Source organism: Panicum virgatum, chromosome 5K (genome assembly GCF_016808335.1).
Source record: "Panicum virgatum strain AP13 chromosome 5K, P.virgatum_v5, whole genome shotgun sequence".
Lineage (NCBI taxonomy): Eukaryota > Viridiplantae > Streptophyta > Magnoliopsida > Poales > Poaceae > Panicum > Panicum virgatum.
In genome coordinates this window covers 1,881,738-1,900,305 of record NC_053140.1, presented here as the reverse complement: position 1 = coordinate 1,900,305, position 18,568 = coordinate 1,881,738, and the positions used below count along the sequence as shown (strand labels likewise).

The 18,568-nt window shown below is 46.1% G+C and overlaps 2 protein-coding genes across 2 annotated transcripts; both read left to right on the top strand.

Annotated features, from left to right (window-relative positions):
- LOC120705589 (protein DJ-1 homolog A-like) lies at positions 1-3,230 on the top strand. Its single transcript, XM_039990018.1, has 7 exons — positions 1-465; positions 600-749; positions 837-1,019; positions 1,368-1,448; positions 1,945-2,148; positions 2,234-2,374; positions 2,742-3,230. Exons 1-7 carry the CDS (start codon positions 163-165, stop codon positions 2,940-2,942), a joined length of 1,263 nt encoding a protein of 420 aa, XP_039845952.1. The 5' UTR covers positions 1-162; the 3' UTR covers positions 2,943-3,230.
- Positions 3,231-11,872: 8,642 nt separating this feature from the next.
- LOC120705588 (transcription factor bHLH30-like) lies at positions 11,873-14,455 on the top strand. The gene is made up of 2 exons (XM_039990017.1): positions 11,873-13,482; positions 13,719-14,455. Exons 1-2 carry the CDS (start codon positions 13,153-13,155, stop codon positions 14,205-14,207), a joined length of 819 nt encoding a protein of 272 aa, XP_039845951.1. The 5' UTR covers positions 11,873-13,152; the 3' UTR covers positions 14,208-14,455.
- The last annotated feature ends 4,113 nt before the right edge of the window (positions 14,456-18,568 follow it).

Here is an 18,568-nt window from a genome sequence, read left to right as displayed (position 1 = left end):
GCGGCAACAAGCCAAGAACCAAACCAGTCGTAATCCAGTAGCCTGCCTGTGCCTGATGCCCTGATCTCTCGGGAAGGAAAGCCAAAGCGGCGGACCCTCAAGCCCACCTCCCAGTCTTAAGCCATCTTCCCGGCGAGCAAGGCAAGAATCCCGCCGTTCCGGATGGCCGCCGCCGCGTCTTCGTTGGTGAGGCGTGCCGCCGCCGCCGCTTCCCGCCGCCTGCTCCACGCCCGCGCCTTCGCCTCGGGCGGCGACACGGCCAAGCGGGTGCTGGTGCCGGTTGCCGCCGGCACCGAGCCGATCGAGGCGGCGGCCACCGCCGACGTCCTCAACCGCGCCGGCGCGCGGGTCACCGTCGCCACCGCCGACCCGCCGGGGGACGATGGCCTCGTCGTGGAGGCCGCCTACGGGGTCAAGCTCGTCGCCGACCTCGAAGGCGAGGCCTTTGACCTCATCGCCCTGCCGGTGCGTTGACGTTCCTCACCGCCCCCCCCCCCCCCCCCACCCACACACACACACACACACTCCAAATTAACCGCCTTTCTTGCACGAAACAACTATGGCCTGCTCTTCTGGTGTTGATGGTTAGTTTGGTGCAGGGAGGAATGCCGGGGTCAGTTAACCTTAGAGATTGCAAAGCACTCGAGAAGATGGTCAAGAACCATGCCGAGGGCGGGGGCCTCTACGGTGCCATCTGCGCTGCGCCCGCGGTGACGCTGGCTTATTGGGGAATGCTGAAAGGCTTAAAGGTGCGACATGGTTCAACATTCTGTGCATTGGTTTTGCTCGGAAATATGTGCAATGCTGAGAAATTGGTGGCTTAATTTGTTTTGCAGGCAAGCTGTTATCCATCATTCATGGACAAGTTCACTGCAGAGGTGATCCCTGTGAACTCAAGGGTGGTGGTGGACCGGAATGCTGCGACCAGCCAGGGTCCAGGAACAACAATTGAGTTTGCTCTCGCTTTGGTGGAGCGTCTATATGGCAAAGACAAGATGGAGGAGATTGCTGGGCCTTTGGTAAGCTATAAGCCATGAAACTCCTCTGTTTCTCTTTGCTGTGTTAAGAACATGAGGGTTCCACTGATTGCGTGCCTTAATGATTACTGTTCACAAGGAAGCTGAATTTTGTTAATTTACACCTATGATAAATTGGTATCAAGCAGTTGTGTTAGTGCTGTCAGCTGTGGCTTAGTGACACCCTTTTTCCCACTCCCCTGAAACAACTATCTATAAATATATATTAGGATTTGTGATATATGTACTATGTAGGGATGGTTTTGCTGCACATTCGATTGCGGTTCATTCAGTTGTTTTCCATTTTTCTTTCTTTGGCATATTTCATTAATCTAAATGGCTTGTTTTCAGTATGTGCGTCCTCACCATGGAGTTGAATATACCATAGAAGAGCTTAATTCAGTTGAGTGGAAGTGCAGTGATACACCTCAGGTATGAAATGAAAATGAACTCCATTTTTTAACAAAACAAAAGCTAACCTCATTCATTTAGGTTACTTTCTGGTATTCTTCCTTATGTTGGAATTTTATTCCACTGGTTCTGATAGTGATAGGAGTAACTTATTGCTGCCTCCCTCGAAACATGGTGCACATGTTCTCTGCAACCTTGTTTCCGTTCAATTATGACTACATATTTCTCATTAACAATGTAGCAAATCTACTGCCCTGCAAATGTTGTTCATTATCAGTTATGGGTGATAATTGAGTCTTTGGTAGACTGTTGATATGATTCTTTAAAAAAGATGTGCAGGAGCTCTTCCATTCATTAAAAGGATAATATAGTCATATTTCAAACAGCAGCACCTAGGCTGCTGCCGGCTGCCGCCCGTGCTAATATTTTGATAGAATACCCATGCTTTCCAATATTGTTTATTAGCCTGAATTAGTTTGACATTTGCTGATTTTTTCCTTTATTATGTCTCCTCCAGGTTCTTGTGCCAGTTGCTAATGGCTCAGAGGAAATGGAAGCTATCAATTTGATAGATGTGCTGTGTAGAGCAGGAGTAAATGTTACTGTTGCATCAGTGGAGGAAAAGTTACAAATTGTGACCCGTCGTCACAAGTTTAATCTAATAGCTGATATGATGCTGGATGAAGCTTCTGAAATACAATTTGATTTGATAGTCATGCCGGTACTTAGCTGTTGAGTTACTTTCTATTACCCAGGTAAAGTTCTTAAGGGCCTTGTACTGACACTAGAGATTTATATGTATACAGGGTGGTCTGCAAGGTGCTCAGAAGTTTGCTAGTACAAAGAAACTTGTTGACTTACTCAAAAAACAATCAGAATCAAATAAACCATATGGTGCAATATGTGCCTCTCCTGCCCATGTCCTTGAGCCCCACGGTTTACTGAAGGTACTTTTCTCTGCCTCAGAATTCATGCACTTTCCAAATTAGTCATATATCCTTGGTTCTGTACCATGCACATTGATACATAAAACTGTGCAGAAGACCTATTGTTTCATTGAAATGGTGATATTGTACAATGTACAGAAAGTTGTAAGCAGGGATGGAGATTGGGGGCTAGGAGAAGCCCTGGACCCTTATCCTTGATGTTTTCTTCTACTTTGCACTAAATTCCTTATGAAAAATAGTAAAAGATTTCTATTGGCACCTCTGAATAATTAGTTGTTGCTATTTGACATCCTACGTGAAAATTTCCTGGCTTTGTCCCTGGTTGTAAGGTGTACCAACTCTGAATTCTCTCTGCTGTTGTATGTAGGGCAAGAAGGCAACAGCATTTCCACCCATGTCACACCTGCTCACAGATCAGAGTGCATGTGATCATAGAGTTGTCGTCGACGGTAACCTTATCACTAGTCAAGCCCCAGGAACTGCAACAGAATTTTCCCTAGCCATTGTTGAGAAGCTGCTTGGTCGAGATAAAGCCATCAGCATAGCAAAGGAGTTGATCTTTATGTGATTTTACAGATCTGGCAAGCGTGGACTGTACAATCATGTGGATAAACATGTCAGGATCTGTTAGTGATACTTCTATCTATATGCGCAGACAGGCAGGAGCTGCCTGAGCACTCCAGTTCAGTAGTACTGTTACATCACACTGTAAACTGCAAGCCAGGAATATACATCTTGGGAAAATATTCGAAAGTTTATTGTGCAGTTCTTTTACTTAATGTGGAGTTGCAGAACAACTTGTAATTACTTCTGTGATTCTGTCAGATCAAAAAACTTGATGTGAAGTTGCATGCCATCCCACCTTTCACCTGCTCTGGTCATCATGGATGACTGCGTGGATAGCAGCCTGATCCAGTGTCTGCTATGGGTTTGGACTCCCAAATACTGGGAAGCTGTTTGATTGATCGATAGAAAGTGCTCTACGGTGCCAGCAATCTGGTCTTCATGTCATAGTAAATTATATATAAAAAAGCTATTTCAGTTCTTTTGTTTAAATGAATGCTTGAGACCTCGGATTCAGATAGAAAAGACTAGGGAATGAATATGTTTATAAAATCAAATAAAGCATTCTGTGTAGCGTATTTCTGGTTTTGGAATCTGTTGCATCCTCCAGAATTGTTGAGAAAAGCTTAGGTGGGTTATGATTGTCACTTTCGCATCAGGAATACCAATTTGTGGATGGAAATAACATAAGCATAAAGCAACAAAAAAAAAAAGCATCTTTCTCGTCGTCCATGAATCGAGAGCCATAAGTGGACGTTGATCACTTTTACTTTTGGCAACTATAAGAAGATGCCATGCTCTAAACCAATCTATGTCTTGATCCCTGCAATAGATGCCTGTCCCATTCATCTTGAAGTGGTTGGAGCTTCTCTATCACACAATATGATAACTCTCTTGTTGATTGTAGCTGCATATCACTTCCACATATATGTGGTTTAGCATCCCTCTCAGTTCTGATCGGCATAAGTATGGTTTGGAAACAGGTACCTTTTATGGAACAGCCTAGTTTTTAAAGGTACCTTTTATGGAACAGCCTAGTTTTTAAAGTGTTTTTTAGCGCCATCTGTGGAGAGAGTAGGTTATGAAAAAGGCAGGAATCGTTCAAGTAACTTTTGGAAGCTTCATGGAAACATCCTTATGGATAGTTATTGGATATGTTTAACCAGCACTTGTGTTTTGTTGCATGTAGTGTTGTCCACAACGACTAACCAGTGAATAGTTTTATATTATATCTATACTGCTCGAGTATTGTGATGGTATTAGCTTTATGCTCTTACCCGAATTCCCCTTTTGTTGAAGTGCATTGGTGCTTTATTTCACCGTGTCTTTTGCATATCATTAGTTTTTGTGTATCAATATCATGTCAGGTTGATCTCCACCAGACTTGGCCCAACGGCCATGTCTGGGCCCTTGACTCGCGCCCGGATCAGGGGCGCCCAGCCCTAGAAGAGGCTGGTGGGCCATCATCGCGCAGCCCTATAAAGAGGAGGTGGGGATTGACAGCTCGTGGTACGAGGTTCGCCGCCGCCGCCACCGTTCCCCACTTCAAACCCTAGACTGATCGAGAGGGAGGGCAGACAGCGGCGGTAAGCGCCACCACACCATCGCCGGAGAGCCGTCACCACCGCGACGCCGCCGCCCCTGCGCCACGTCGCCAACGCCCTCGACCTTGAATCTCTCCGGCTCGTCCACGACTCCGCCGCCGTCATCCTGTACGACGCCGGCAACTCGCGGCGACCACCATACCGACCGTCGCAGCTCGTCGCCGCCACTGCTTCCACTGCCCCGACGAATTTCGACTTCCACGAAGTCATGGAAATCGGCAAGTTTTTTCCCTATGTAAAGTTAACACCCACTCGATCTACTCCTAGATGTTCCTAGAATTTCTAACATTGGTACCAGAGCCGATCTAGTGCATAGATCGAGATGGGGAGTGTGGATTCGAATGCGAATCGAAAGAAAAGAGGAAATGAAAACTAAATCGATCTTCGAATCGAAAAAGAAAAGCAAACAATTGAACCCTAACCCTAGAGTAAAGATAGGCGGCCGGACTCACCTGGGTCTCAGCGCGCCTCTTACCACCGGCTACCGTCGCGCGAGAAAGTCTTGCGCCGCCGCTCGCCAGGGTGCGGTCAAGAACAGGCCGCCGCTCGCCGCCGGGGCGCACGCGCGCGGGCTCCAAAGCGAGGTGCTGTCAACGGCGAGCTCGACGGTGGCGCGCTCACCCAACAGCGAGCGCGCGAGCCGGCGAGCAAGCTGCGGCGGCGCCGCCTCATCTCCTTCCCGCGGTCGCCATGGCCGTCACCTTCTGAGGCCGCCACCGCACGCATGAGAGAGAAAGGAGGAGAAGGAAATGGCGCTAGGGTTTCAAGGGGAGGGCCGGCCGCCGGTTTTGTTCTCGCGGGGAACACGGACAGCCGTCGGATCAAGATCCGACGGCCAGGAGCGGCCGGCACCGGTCGGGCCGAATTCGACCCAAGAGGGGGCTGAGCGGGCGCCGCTTTCCCGGCCCAGGCCCACGCTGCGGCCTGGGGCGCGGGGGCGCCCCGCACGCCGGCATGGGCCGGGCCAATTTCGGCGCTGGGCCGCATGCACAATTTTCTTTTTTTATTGTTTTTCTATTTTTTCAGAAGCATTTTCAATAGTTTTTTTAATGCATTTGTTTATAGTTTGATCTCTATTCAATTTTGCACCAACGTGTATATTGTTTAGAGATAAACGTTCACAGTATTGTTTCTGAAAATAGAAATTCCTACATGTTTCCGCTGCAAAGTTTAAATGGTTGCTCCTTCAATTTAATTCGAACCAACGGGACAATTAAATTTTAAGAGCATGATTAAAGAGCCTACTTTGAGTAAGTTTTACCTCCATTCAATTTTGAACCAACGAGATAAATTGTTTAGAGATAAACTAAGCACAAAGTATTGTGTTTATAAAGAAAATGCTTTCCGCTGCTACAATGATGTTATGTTTCAATTAAGTCAGAACCAACGAGAAGATTTAATTAAAAGAATAGTATAAAACTATTAAATGAGTTTTTTCCCTGTGGGTTAAAGACACATTTGAAGTTTAAAGCCTCAGAAAAGCTTATGGTGTCTTAAGTTAAAGTTAAGTTTTGGCATCATTTCGCCATTTAAAATATCAAAGTTGAGCATTGGTTTGTCTTAACAACGGGAGCCATAAAGAAAGCTCTCAAAGAAGAGATTTTTAAAGTTAATTATAGTATTGTTATTTTCTGACCAACGTTGATGATAACAATATTATAATTTTATGAGTCATAGCTTAAAGTTTAAAGTCTTTTGTAAATATTGCATCAAAGTGACCTTTTTGAGAGAATACATAAAGAACTGCGGTTAAAGTAAAGAAATGTATTTTCTTGTTTCCGCTGCAATAAAGTTAATCATCCTCTAATTAAATTTGAACCATCGGAAGAATTTAATTTTGAGGAATAGATATATGGTTTCAAAGTTAATTGTGTTTTCCATACATTGATTCTGTTTCTGCCCAACGGTGATATAGAATAGAACTTAAAGTTGTGATTATAGTCTTTTCAGACAAAGTTTTGCATGTAGTCCTTCTTGAAGGGATAAAAGAAAATGAACTGGGTACTTGTGACTCAGAAAGAAAGAAAGAAAGTCATTGCATCAGAAAATGTATTCTCTGTAAAAGAATGGCTTAAAAGAAAAAGTACTCATGGATATTGATCCAAGAAAAGAAGATAGAGTAATAAGAGTTCAATTTGAGAAATGTCTCTTATGTACTTTCTATCAAAAAGAATTTATTTTGAGTTCAGTCAGAGATGTAATAAGGCATGCACGGTTAATTTGACCAACGTCAGACTAAGCATGTGTGTTATGGAATATTCGGATTAATTTCTGAATTAATGATTGAACACGATTTAATCTTGGCATTTATGCCCAGGAAAAGTATGGGATAATACCCGCATTGCGGTTAAAATTGGCATAGTTTTTGTCCAACATGGTGGGGAAAGTTGTGATAACTCATGTGCTTTTGGTGCATCCCATACTGGGAGAGAACTTTTGGAGTAGCTCTTATGCTATTCTAAAATTGATCGGGCACTTCTATTGTGTCACAGTGATTAAGCACTTAATGAGTATAAGAAGAATGGAAAGTTACATGCGAACCTCAAGATAAGGATGATACGCGAGCATGACTCGCTAAATTACTGGTCATAAAGGACTCTGTTGAGTTTTCGAAGTGAAATGTGGAAAAAGTACTTCCATACGAATTGAGAAATTACTTTGTCCTGCATGACGTAATCATGTGGATGAAGTAATAAAAGTTCCCTCATTCACAAGAGTTATGAATAGATTTTGAAATTGTGGCAGAAAAATTTATGCCACATTTCGAGGGGGAGAAATATGAAGCAGTTAAGAAAGATACTTCCCTGCACTTTATGATGCGTACTATGCATTGAAAGCAAAAGTTGATCTATCAAAGATAAATGTGACCACCAGGGGGAGTACAACGGTCATTATATTCATATGTGACCGCCAGGGGGAGTACAACGGTCACTATATTGATACCCCTATGTAAAGAAATAGCTAAATTCCAGGACACTTTTTACAGTTCCAAAAGGAAGATAGCGAGTTAGCCAGTATTCATACTGGACAACCCTCAAAGATAGTAAGACGGTGCTTCAGAGCATATATAAAGTCTTTAATAGATAGAACCCAAATAAGAGATTTACTGATATGTCATCTTTACATAAGATGGAATAATCTGGTGGAGCATGGTATGTAGAGACCTAAGCCTTGAAGAGAAGTAGGAATGCGTGTCCACTTCGATGATTCAGGAGCAATAAGTTTCTCATACTTGTTGATGTTGTATACAACACCTATTGTTAGCTTTTTAAAGAAGATGAATAATGTAAATAAGGGTCTTGTTATGCAAGAGCCTATAGAGTCCATTGCCTTTTGGCAAAGAGCAACAACAGCCACATATAGAAAACAATGTGCCAAGAAAAGAAATGGATGTTGATTCCACCTCATTTGAAGAAGTCACGAGAATTCTATGGGCTAAGTCCATGGAAAAGGAAAACGATTCCTAAAAGAGTCATCACAGTAGGTTGTAATGGACCTACAAAGATAAATGTGACTCTAGAGGGAATGGTGAAAGATATAACGCAAGGCTTGTGACAAAAGTTTCACACAAAAAGAAGAAATGTTTTGACGTTTTGTTATGGAAAGAAAAAATATATGAGATACCACAAGAAGAAACCCATTTAAAGCCTTGAGGTAGTGGTGTCTAAAGTTCATAAAAATAGTAAGAAAATTTGGGTTTAAAAAGATTGAGGAGGACAATAGTTTTAAAGAAAGTTAAAGAATGAGAAATTTTATTTCCACAACTTAAAGATAACACCCTACCCACTAGTGGTGGTGTTAATATGCTATTTCAGATAAAGAATTCTTGTCCTCAAGTTTTTGATCTCGGTGTTTGGTTTTCGTTCTAAGAATTGAAACTCATCGAGATAAAAGGAAAGGGGTATTATGGTTACAACAAAGGCATACTTAGAAAAGATTTTAAAGAGATGAAGTATGCATATGAGTAAACCTACGCATGTTCCTATTGTCAAGGGTAATAGTTTTGGGAACTTTAGTGTTTCAGGAGCCAATGTGAGATGGAAATAGTTCCATATGCTTCAGCTGTTGGAAGCTTTATGAGCGCGCAAGTAAAGAATTTACCCTGACATATTTCTTGTATCCGGGTCATTTTGGCAAAAGTTCAATCCAGATATAGATCACTGGAATGAAATTGAGAATATCGGCATCATGCTAAGAAAGAAATAACTAGTGCTCTCAAAGGGTTATGAGTACAAAAGTAGAGTTTGTGAAATATGTAGCGAAATCCACAATTGTCGCTAATTTTCACACTTGGAGTTTTTGTGTGGAAAATCTCCAAAATAAAACAATTAACATCAATGTGATGCAAAGACATGGTATAGCATGATACGAGGCCGAGGGACAGGCAAAATGGTTAAAGGAACCTGTACCCGGAGTTTGATAATGGTTGACAACAACGATAACCATTTAAATAGTTTGCTCCTATGACAATGAGTCAAGTGTGGTGCCAAACACATTGACACAAAGTTATACGTTGTAAAGAAGAAAATCCGAAACTATGTTGAAATGCATTGAGTAAAAGAATGACAGACATGTGTTTGTGGATCCATTTATTAAAGGCTTGCCGCCCAGTGTGAACAGAGAACACACAGTCGACATGGATTTATGGTATAGCCTATATTTTCCGGACAATAAAGGGCCCCAAAAGTTAAAGTATCTATTTCAGAACAGAGACATGTATTGTAGCTGTTGAATCTATCGGCAACCGACCGTGACGATGAAACTGCTCTATGCATTAATCTGTGATGAAATATGAAAAGAAGTAAAAGATATAAAGTTGAAAGTATAAGAGGAGATCAAGGGGGAGAATGTTAGGTTGATCTCCACCAGACTTGGCTCAACGGCCATGTCTGGGCCCTTTACTCGCGCCCTGATCAGGGGCGCCCAGCCCTAGAAGAGGCTGGTGGGCCCCCCGTCACGTAGCCCTATAAAGAGGAGGTGGGGACTGGCAGCTCGTGGTACGAGGTTCGTCGCCGCCGCCACCGTTCCCCACTTCAAACCCTAGACTGATCGAGAGGGAGGGCTGACAGCGGCAGGAAGCACCACCACACCATCGCCGGAGAGCCGTCACCACCGCAACGCCGCCCCCGCCCCTGCGCCACGTCGCCAACGCCCTCGACCTTGAACCTCTCCGGCTGGTCCACGGCTCCGCCGCCGTCATCCTGTACGACGCCGGCAACTCGCAGCGACCACCATACCGATCGTCGCAGCTCGTCGCCGTCACTGCTTCCACTACCCCGACGGATTTCGACTTCCACAAGTCATGGAAATCGGCAAGGTTTTTCCCTCTGTAAAGTTAACACCCACTCGATCTACTCCTAGATGTTCCTAGAATTTCTAACATATCACGCTAGCATGTGCAAGACGTCAGAGCGTATTTAGTTTTTTTTTTCTCAAAGTTCTCATTGTAAGATAGCCCCCCCCCTCCCTCTCAAAACGTTCATTGCAAGACATAGTGAACAATCGCTTGGTCATCAGAAAAGCAAGATTTCTTACTGAAACAAATCTCGCTACAAAGAGACTAAGTACTACGCCCCCTTAGTTTAATAGGAAAAAACTTGACTACTTGTAGTTAATCAAAGTGCAAAATTTAATTCAATACAGAGATGTTCGAATTATCTAATTAAAAAACGCAAGGCTCTCTAAGCTCCAGGTGTTCAAGATTGTCCCTAGTTCCTCATTGGCCCCCCTGAAGTAATTAGCTAAGTCTTGTTGCTCTCACCTTTGAGTTGTCTAGCAAACCACTCTTGGTCTCTTGCTTCCTTCGGATAGAGGGAACAGGTATCTATTAAAGATAACAATCAGGCAACATCTAAATGCTTTTGTCACTAAAGTACCTAATCTAGAGGGTCACCTCATCAGAGCCTTCAATATTGAACTCTTCAAAGATGGCGACTGATTTGCCGCCTTTTAAATTTAATAAATATTGACATCCAATTCTGAATATTTCTGATGTGTGATGTGTCCCAGCATCAAATCATTTGGCAGTGTTTTGCTCTGTGATTTGTTTCGGTAGTTCTTGTCTGGTAAGGTTCATGCATATTAACTTAAAAGGAGTTGTCAACCATGCTGCAATACTTATATAATCAGGCTTGTTGGGGGGTTACAAGTCAAACAAAAAGAATAGGTTGATAGCATTTCTGTTTATTTAATTTTAAATTCAAGGACAGGTGTTGGCATCCATGAACTTATTGGCCAATATAAAAGATTGAAGTCATCCAACCCAAACGTCATGCCATGAATTATTTATAAGCTTATATGTAGACGACTTGAGAAGCAGAATCGTATGTAGGACACTTCATGCCATAGCTTATATAGAGCCAAAGAGGATGGTTGAAATGGCAACATCAAGGTGCCCCGAGATATGTTGGCAACTTGGCATCACAATAAACAAATTAATTAATTAATTAATACGTGTAGGGCATTCAAAAAATCCGGCAGTTACATGAAACTCCCAAAGTATTGTAGATCAATACAGGGACCTGGCTGAACTTATGTTCCTTTTTTTTCCTACTTCGATGTAAGAATATAATGGCTTACCCAAGTAAGGTATCCATCATGAATCAGATCATGTCACCGTGTAAACTTGTGAATGTTATGGTGAACTTCTCTGTAAAACTGGACCGTTGGAACTCAAAACTTTGACGATATTGGGTAGAAGCTTTAGACTCCAGCAGTCCCCATTCCTCAATAAACTCCTATTATTGAGAAAAGGGTGTGCTTCAGGTCCTAATATATCTCATTTTCACCAATCACCAATAACTATTAGGTTGTCCCAATATTTCACCCCAACTCCCCTCAAATAAAGGGAAAGCTCATTCTCGCTCAATATATTAGTTGTATTGTGACAAGATTATTGGGAGATTGTAAAAGTATCCCTCCCAATAATCCATGAAAATGGTACTGGTATATCCCAATAACATCTTATTGGGGAGTGTTTATCGGGGAATTGCTAGAGATGCTCTAAAGCGTAGAAATTCCGGATACAAACTACCTCATCTTGTCATTGGTTCCAGACGTTACATCGATCATCCATGCTGTTGTGCTGTCCTTGAGTGAGTCCTTGCACCAGTTGCGTTAGCTCAACAGCTCTGACATCAGATTACGAGGACCTAATGATCGATCAGCAGCAGTTTGGATACTTGTTGTCTAGAGAAAATTAAAGAAATGGTGCAGTAACCGTCAAGGCAGCTGTACATGAAGAAATTCTTGTGGCACTATCAGGACAGAAAAAGGAAATCCAAACGAAGTGCAAGGAGCCAAGCAAGCACAAACCAAAAGCAAGCCCAGCAAGCAACATAGAAAACTGAGTATGCAGCAAATCCTTATCCTCTACGTCAATCGCAGGGAAAAACCATCTCAAATCAGACAAGAACACGCACAAGTTACAACACGCACAAGTTACATATATTCTCCCTCGCTCTCAAACCCTTCCACTCACAGCCCAGGTTGCTAGAGCCAGTCGTCTTCCTCCTCCAGCCCAGGTGTAGAGCATTCGGAGAGCTCAAGTTTGCCTTGTCCTCTCCTCGCAGAGTAGAAGAAGCTCTTGAAAGCCGCAACACCAACCACCAGGAATCAAACCGAGGGGAGGAAGCTCAGAGGTCGACAGCCGTGAAGGCCTGAGCACATCACCCGCAACGGCGTGGAGAAGAAGATGATCCCTTTCATAAAGATGAAACGCTCCCTCCACTAGATGATGCTCTGCAGCGGGAGCTCACCCAAGGCACCAATGGATCTGCAACGCGGCGGCTGGGCGCGGCGGGCCGGCACCGCCGGCGGCAAGGCGGAGTCGGAGCAGAGGAAGCTGCGGCGCGTGAGGCTCCCCTTCTGGTCCTGCCCCCCGAACCGGCCTCCAGGCACCTGAGCGCCTGCCTCGTGTCTCCCTCTCCTTCCTCTTTCCTCGGTGCTCTTCGTCCACTTCTCCAACAAGCTCCTCGGTCTAGTAGCCGCCACGACGACATGGCTCTGCTTTTCGTGTGATCTCGTCGTGAGCCTGCCTGATTCCCACCCACGGTCCCTGCCTTGCCGGGGCGGCGGCCTCGGGAGAAGAGGAGGGCTCGTGTCCGGGCCGTGTCCTCGATCGGGAACCAGGGCGTTGGTCTCGCCGCCGCTTGCCTTGCCTTGCCTCCCTGTCTGTCTCGCCGCCGTTCCTTGCCGGAGCTTGCGAGGCCTTGGGGAACAGGGGTGGGTGCTTGGGCTTGGCTCCCTCCGATCCTGTCGCGTGTTCTTGGCTCCTCTTGTGACCGGACCGCAAGTTCTTGGGTGCGGGAGCTGTCTTGTCCGTGCTGATCGATCCCTTGGGAGTTGGAACAAGCAGCAACCGCTCTTGCAGTGCGTTGTTGGGATTGCGATCGAGGAAACAGGGGGCTTCTTCTTTATATCCTGATCGCCTTCTCCTGTCCTGCGGCGTGTCAGCTCAAGAAGCCTGTGTGCAAACTGCTCTGACTTCTGAGTTCGTCAAGTTCCTGGCACACTGCTGCATTTTTCTTCGCCGGCAAAAGTTGGTCCAGCGTTGCAGCTGAACTGTTATGTTCTTGTGCCGTCGCTCTGCTGGAAGGTGTTGACGACGGCATGGACTCTGTACCCTTTGGTGACACGGAGCTCTTCGACGGGTTCTACGGCGGTTTCAGCGGCCATGGATACGATGAGTATGGACTTGGCCAGCTGGTGGGCGCGTCGACGTCGCATGTCCCATTGGACGGCGGCGGAGCGGAGGAGGTGGACGGCGCTGCCGCCGCCTCCACGGAGCTGCTGCTGGAGGCGCCGAAGCGGAAGGGAGACCACCGGTCCGAGAAGGCGGCGATGGCGCTCAAGAGCCACAGCGAGGCGGAGCGGCGGCGGCGGGAGAGGATCAACGCGCACCTCGCCACGCTCCGGACCATGGTTCCCTGCACCGACAAGGTCAGTTCTTCTTCCTCCTCCCGGCACCCTTCGTGTAGCTAGTCTGTACTAGGCGCGGGTGCGTCGTTGCACCGGCGCTCCGGCTGCCGCGGTTTCCGGCCGGCCGGCGAGGGGGTGACACCCCAGTCCAGGAAAGGCCCGCCTATTGGTGGTATCCGGCCCTCGGCCCAGGGTGAACGGACCACGGAACAAGGCCTAATTATATTCTTCTACCTGGGCCAAATGCTTTGCTGCAGATGGACAAGGCCGCGCTGCTCGCCGAGGTCATAACGCACGTCAAGAAGCTCAAGACCAGCGCGGCGCGCATCAGGAGCCACTGCGCCGTCCCGGCCGACGCGGACGACGTCGCCGTCGAGCTGGTGCCGGCCCCGGACGCGGCGGTGGCGTCCCCGCCACCGTCCCACGGCGGCGGCCTCCTCGTAAAGGCCACGCTCAGCTGCGCCGAAGGCGCCGACGTGTTCGCCGACGTCAAGAGCGCGCTGCGGCCGCTGAGGCTGAGGGTCGTCGGGTCCGAGGTCACCACGCTGGGCGGCCGCGTCCTACTGACCTTCCTCATGTCGCCGCCGCCGGCCGGCGACGTGGGCGGGCTCGCCGAGTCCGTGCGCCAGGCGCTCCAGTCCGTGCTGGACAAGGCCAGCTCCGCGCTCGAGTTCGCGCCGAGGGCGTCGCTCCTCAACAAGCGCCGGAGGGTCTCCACGTTCGAGTCATCAAGCTCCTCTTCTTGAGCTAGCTAGCTAGTACTCAAGTTACGTTTTGGTTGGGTTTGCAGCTGCAGTGCTTGTGTTAGTAATTCACCTTTTTATTTGCTACCTTAATTATTTACACGAGCATTGTTTCGATCGATCTCTGCGAGCTTAATTACTCTACTTTGTAAGAGCTAGCATCGATCACTCCCGACCGGCACGCTGTAATTTAATTTAGAGTACTTTGTAAGAACATCACAATGCAAGAGACTGCTTCATAATTGTTGGTATGGTAGGAGTATTATATTAGGACTAACGACGACGTTGATTATTTTCAAATTCGAATCTTGCAAATTAAACGAGGACTACCTGCAGTCTCTACATGCATGTACTATACACGCGCATCTGAGTTCTGAGACACTGTTGCACTAACATGCTGCATTAGCTGCTAGCCAGTACGTTTTGCTTCTGCAACAGTAGCTCTATATGGCTATATGTGTGTGTTGCCTGGGCGTGTGTATACACAACACATGCATGATCCTGCTATGCATATACACGTACATCACATTAATTATTATTTGTAACCATAAAATAGTGGCAATAATCATACATGGAGTAAGGGTATGTTTGGAGATATTAAAGATCGTTGAGTGTTAAATTTTAGCATCAACTAGCACTCGTAACTTAACTAATTTTTTTAAATTTTAATTAAATTTTAGCTCATTCAACGAGTCGATAGATCGATGGACAAGAGTACCAGCTAGGTGATCAGTGGCCGCAGTCCGTCCAGCACAGGACGGGATGGGAGCATCTCGCTCTCGATTGATAGATATATGGGCACGGCCGCGCGTGCGTCCTGTCCTGTGGTGGACGCGATGCGCACGCGCGTCGTCGAGGAGACACTCGTAGAGGCCAGCCGCCAGCCAAGCAGGCAGCTCGATCAGCTGGGCTGCACCTGCAGGTCTCTGGCGTTGGTATTTATTATTTAAAGCAAGGGAAGGCTCCCTCCTGCTGCAGGCAGCCGCTGCTACTAGCTAGCTGCTAGTGGTATAATCCAGCTTGGCAGTGCCATGCGTACACACGCGCAGCTGCACCTTGAGCCGGGGCGTGCGTGCCGTCTGTGTGTGCACCATTTTATTGAAAGTGGTTCATTAATTCACTAACACAGTTTAGTAATTTCTAGTCAGTTCGGTCAGTAACCTGATTATTGGGTGTAGAATAAGCGCTACACCTAACACAGTAGCATTGTTAGAAATCAGCTCTTGCACAATCTCACAAGCACACAGAGAGACGCAAGATGACACAGAGTGGAGAGGAAGAGTTTCTGTATTCACTGCTTGATTTCCAAAGTGTTCCAGCTCATGACAATGACCTCCTATTTATAGGAAGAGGTACATATGGATACAAATGTTTTACAGTGTGTGAACTAGTTGAATTCTCCTCCCCCTCTTCATTTAATTGGCCACCATCAAAGTCTCTTTGTTCATATACTGTAACTTAGACTTTGATTCATAACACTCCCCCTTGGCCAATTGAATGTCATGTGTATGCCTCGCTAAAAACTCCCCCAAAAACCCAGTAGGAAAAAAAAGGGTAGGAGAAAAGAGTACATCACATGTTCCGCTTATATTGCACCTGTTGCCTCGTTAAAAACCCAGTGGGAAAAACTCATCAAGGGAAAAAGAGTACAACAGTTGATGTTGCGTCGGTTCTTCGGCACCGACCCGTGATCTTCGGGACCACGATTATGGGCTGTAATTTCAGGGCTGGTCTCCCCCTGAACCCTGCAACTCTCTAAGTCGTCTCATACCAATTCCACGGACACACTTACGAAAACTAGAAGCAGGCAGAGACTTTGTGAACAAGTCTGACAGATTGTCACATGACTTAGCTTGCAGGACCTTTATCTCCCCGCTCTTCTGGAGCTCATGGGGCCCGAAAAATTTAGGAGCAATATGCTTCGTGAGATTGCTCTTAACATAGCCCATGTACATCTGTGCAACACAAGCCGCATTATCTTCGTAGATAACAGTGGGGGTATCAACAGCATTCATACCACATGACTTCTGGATGTACTCAATCATTCGACGGAGCCAAACACACTCACGTGCGGCCTCATAGAGGGAAATTATCTCTGAGTGGTTGGTTGATGTGGCAATCAGGGTCTGCTTTGTAGACTGCCAGGAGATGGCTGCACCACCACAGAGAAACACAAAACCAGTCTGTGATGTGGCATTATGCGGGTCAGACATATAGCCAGCATCAACATAACCCACCATAGTGGAAACCCCCTTTCTCGAATACCATAATCCAAGGTCTTGAGTACCTTGTAGGTACCTGAGGATGGTTTTCACGCCAACCCAATGTCTTCTGGTGGGGGCGGCACTGTACCTTGCCAACAAGTTCACTACGAATGCAATGTCTGGCCTTGTGCAATTTGCAAGGTACATTAGTGCACCGATGATAGTTAGGTATGAGACTTCGGGTCCCAAAACCTCCTTATCCTCTTTCTTGGTTCGGAATGGATCTTTATCCGCTTCTAAGGATCGAACGACCATAGGGGTTTTCAGAGGGTGGCACTTGTCCATATTAAACTTTTCAAGTACCCTCTTTGTATAGGTGGATTGGTGTACAAACACTCCTTCGGGGAGGTCTTCGAGCTGCAGGCCCAAACAAAATTTGGTTTTACCCAAATCTTTCATCTCAAACTCCGTCTTTAGGTAAGCCGACGCTTCCTCAATGTCCCTTGTGGTTCTGATGATATTCAAATCATCGACATAAACTAAGATGATGCAAAATCCATTAGCAGATTTCTTTATGAACACACAAGGACAATCATCATTGTTTGTGTAACCTCTCTTCAGGAGAAAGTTACTCAAACGGTTGAACCACATCCTTCCGGATTGTTTCAACCCATACAACGACCGCTGCAGGCGGACGCTATACATTTTGCGGTTTTGATTCGGTCCAGGGATCTTTAGTCCTTCAAGGACTCTCATATAAATTTCCGAATCAAGTGACCCATATAAATATGCGGTCACCACATCCACCAACTGCATTTTTAAATTCAAGTTGGCTGCCATAGATATGAGATATCGGAATGTTATGCCACTCATAACAGGAGAGTAAGTCTCATCATAATCGATGCCGGGTTTCTGCGTGAACCCTTGTGCCACCAGCCTCGCTTTGTATCTTACAACCTGACCATGTTCATTTCTCTTCCGGAGGAAGACCCATTTGCATCCTACAGGAATGATTTTTGGAGGTGTTGGAACTGCAGGTCCAAAAACCTCACTTTGACAAAGCAAGCGCAATTCTGCCTCAATTGTTGTTTTCCATTTGTCCCAATCAGAGTGCTTCCGGCACTCTATTATGGACTTTGGTTCTGGATCTGGATCCATTGAGTCAGCAATTTTTGATGTGAAATTTATGTCGACAACAGTGGTCTTTCTATTAAATGACTCTTCTGATTCCACATAATTAGTGGCGATCTCATCATGATCATCCTCCCGCTCATCGTGATTTCCCATAACGATTGAGCTGGGGCGTTACGATCCACCAATGCGATATTGAGCGCGTGACGTATAGTGATTTCCATCTTCAGGATGGGGTCCTTCGGGGACCAACTCAACTCCAGGTCGAGCCACCGCTTCAGGGGCGTTCTCAACTTCAGGTTGAGCTTCTTCAACTGATTCCTTAAGTGATGCAAGTGGCTCAGGTACTCGTCTTTGCGGACGTCTCCGCGGGACCTTGTCCTGAGCGCCCGGAGGTATCCCCCTCTTCCTAGGATTAGGGGCAGTGACTGTGGAGTTGGTGTCCTTTAGGGGTACCTGAACTCTCTCCAACGCATTTACTGCAGGTATATGCGACCTTGTCACCTTTTTGTGATCAGTGAAGGCATCTGGCAGCTCATTTGCAAGATTTTGTAAATGTATGATCCTCTGAACTTCCAATTCAGACTCACTGGTGCATGGATCTAAGGATTACAACCCCGTTGCATTCCATTCAATTTCCCTGGATTCTTCTGGATGCCTTTCTCCCCATAAAGCTGGGAAATGGTCTTCATCGAAGACACAATCAGCGTACCGAGCCATATGAAGATCCCCAGTCATAGGCTCTAGATATTTGGTTATGGATGGAGTCTCATAACCAACATAGATCCCCAGCTTCCCATGGGTTCCCATTGATGTACGCTGAGGTGGTGGTATTGGCACGTACACCGCGCTGCCAAATATACGCAGATGGGAAATACTTGGTTCTTTCCCATGGACCAACTGTAAGGGGGATGTTTCATGGTATGTAGTTGGCCTGAGTTGAATTTGTGCTGCAGCATGCAACACTGCATGGCTCCAACAACTGGTTGGCAGCTTATAATTCTGCAACAACGGCCGTGCAATCCACTT

Coding starts and splice junctions, on each gene's coding strand:
- LOC120705589 (XM_039990018.1), top strand. CDS start 163: ATGGCCGCCGCCGCGTCTTCGTTGGTGAGGCGTGCCGCCGCCGCCGCT. Junction 1,020..1,367: donor AGGAGATTGCTGGGCCTTTG/GTAAGCTATAAG, acceptor GCTTGTTTTCAG/TATGTGCGTCCTCACCATGG. Junction 2,149..2,233: donor TTGATTTGATAGTCATGCCG/GTACTTAGCTGT, acceptor ATATGTATACAG/GGTGGTCTGCAAGGTGCTCA.
- LOC120705588 (XM_039990017.1), top strand. CDS start 13,153: ATGGACTCTGTACCCTTTGGTGACACGGAGCTCTTCGACGGGTTCTAC. Junction 13,483..13,718: donor TGGTTCCCTGCACCGACAAG/GTCAGTTCTTCT, acceptor GCTTTGCTGCAG/ATGGACAAGGCCGCGCTGCT.